This window comes from Austrofundulus limnaeus, unplaced genomic scaffold (assembly GCF_001266775.1).
Source record: "Austrofundulus limnaeus strain Quisiro unplaced genomic scaffold, Austrofundulus_limnaeus-1.0 Scaffold2523, whole genome shotgun sequence".
In the NCBI taxonomy this organism is placed as follows: domain Eukaryota; kingdom Metazoa; phylum Chordata; class Actinopteri; order Cyprinodontiformes; family Rivulidae; genus Austrofundulus; species Austrofundulus limnaeus.
The window spans coordinates 1-614 of record NW_013954925.1 but is presented as its reverse complement, the minus strand read 5'-3'; the positions used below and the strand labels follow the sequence as shown (position 1 = coordinate 614).

General features: G+C 35.8%; 1 protein-coding gene across 1 annotated transcript in view; it reads left to right on the top strand.

Annotated features, from left to right (window-relative positions):
- LOC106511118 (integrin beta-5) overlaps positions 1–446 on the top strand; it is a gene marked incomplete at both ends in the record, with an annotated part of 19,929 nt that extends 19,483 nt beyond the window's left edge. Inside the window, 1 exon segment of the mRNA XM_013999864.1 lies at positions 327–446. Coding sequence (XP_013855318.1) covers positions 327–446 — 120 coding nt within the window.
- Between the last annotated feature and the right edge of the window lie 168 nt (positions 447–614).

The window sequence follows — 614 nt, the reverse complement described above, 5'->3', positions numbered from 1 at the left end:
ATAATAAACCAAGTAAAATAAAAACAAAAATTCAACTCCTCAAACAGTAAACCATACAAATTAAACAATTTCATATTTTTTTACAATTTTGCTTTGGTCATTTTTTAAAGGAATTAATTGAAGCAATGCTTTTATAACCATTATCTATATTATTCCATAGTCTTATACCTTTTACTGAAGTGCTTCAGCTTTATTTGAATTTTTGGTTTAATAAACATTTGTTGTCCCTTCAAATTATAGCAGCCTTCCCTCTGAACAAAATTATATGTAAGAATGTGGAGTCTAACATTTGTTCTTAAAGTCGTTTGTATTTTCTGTGGTTGAAGAAGCAGATGAGCCTGGTGCCGTGCTCTGCCTGTATAAGACTGACACTGACTGTGTCATGAAGTTTACCTACTCAGAACATGTCAGTGGACTGTCCGTCCTCACGGCTCTGAAAGAACCAGGTCAGTGCAACGACGTTTGTGTTTTTATTTTTCTGCACACACCTCATGGGCGCCTCTTTTTCCTTTGGTTATCAGTTAAACTTGACATTAATAGTGTTAACGTTGGACAGAGGACAACAGAGCTGCTTCATGGAAGAAGAACCTCAGCTTAGCCTGTTAGCTTTAGCG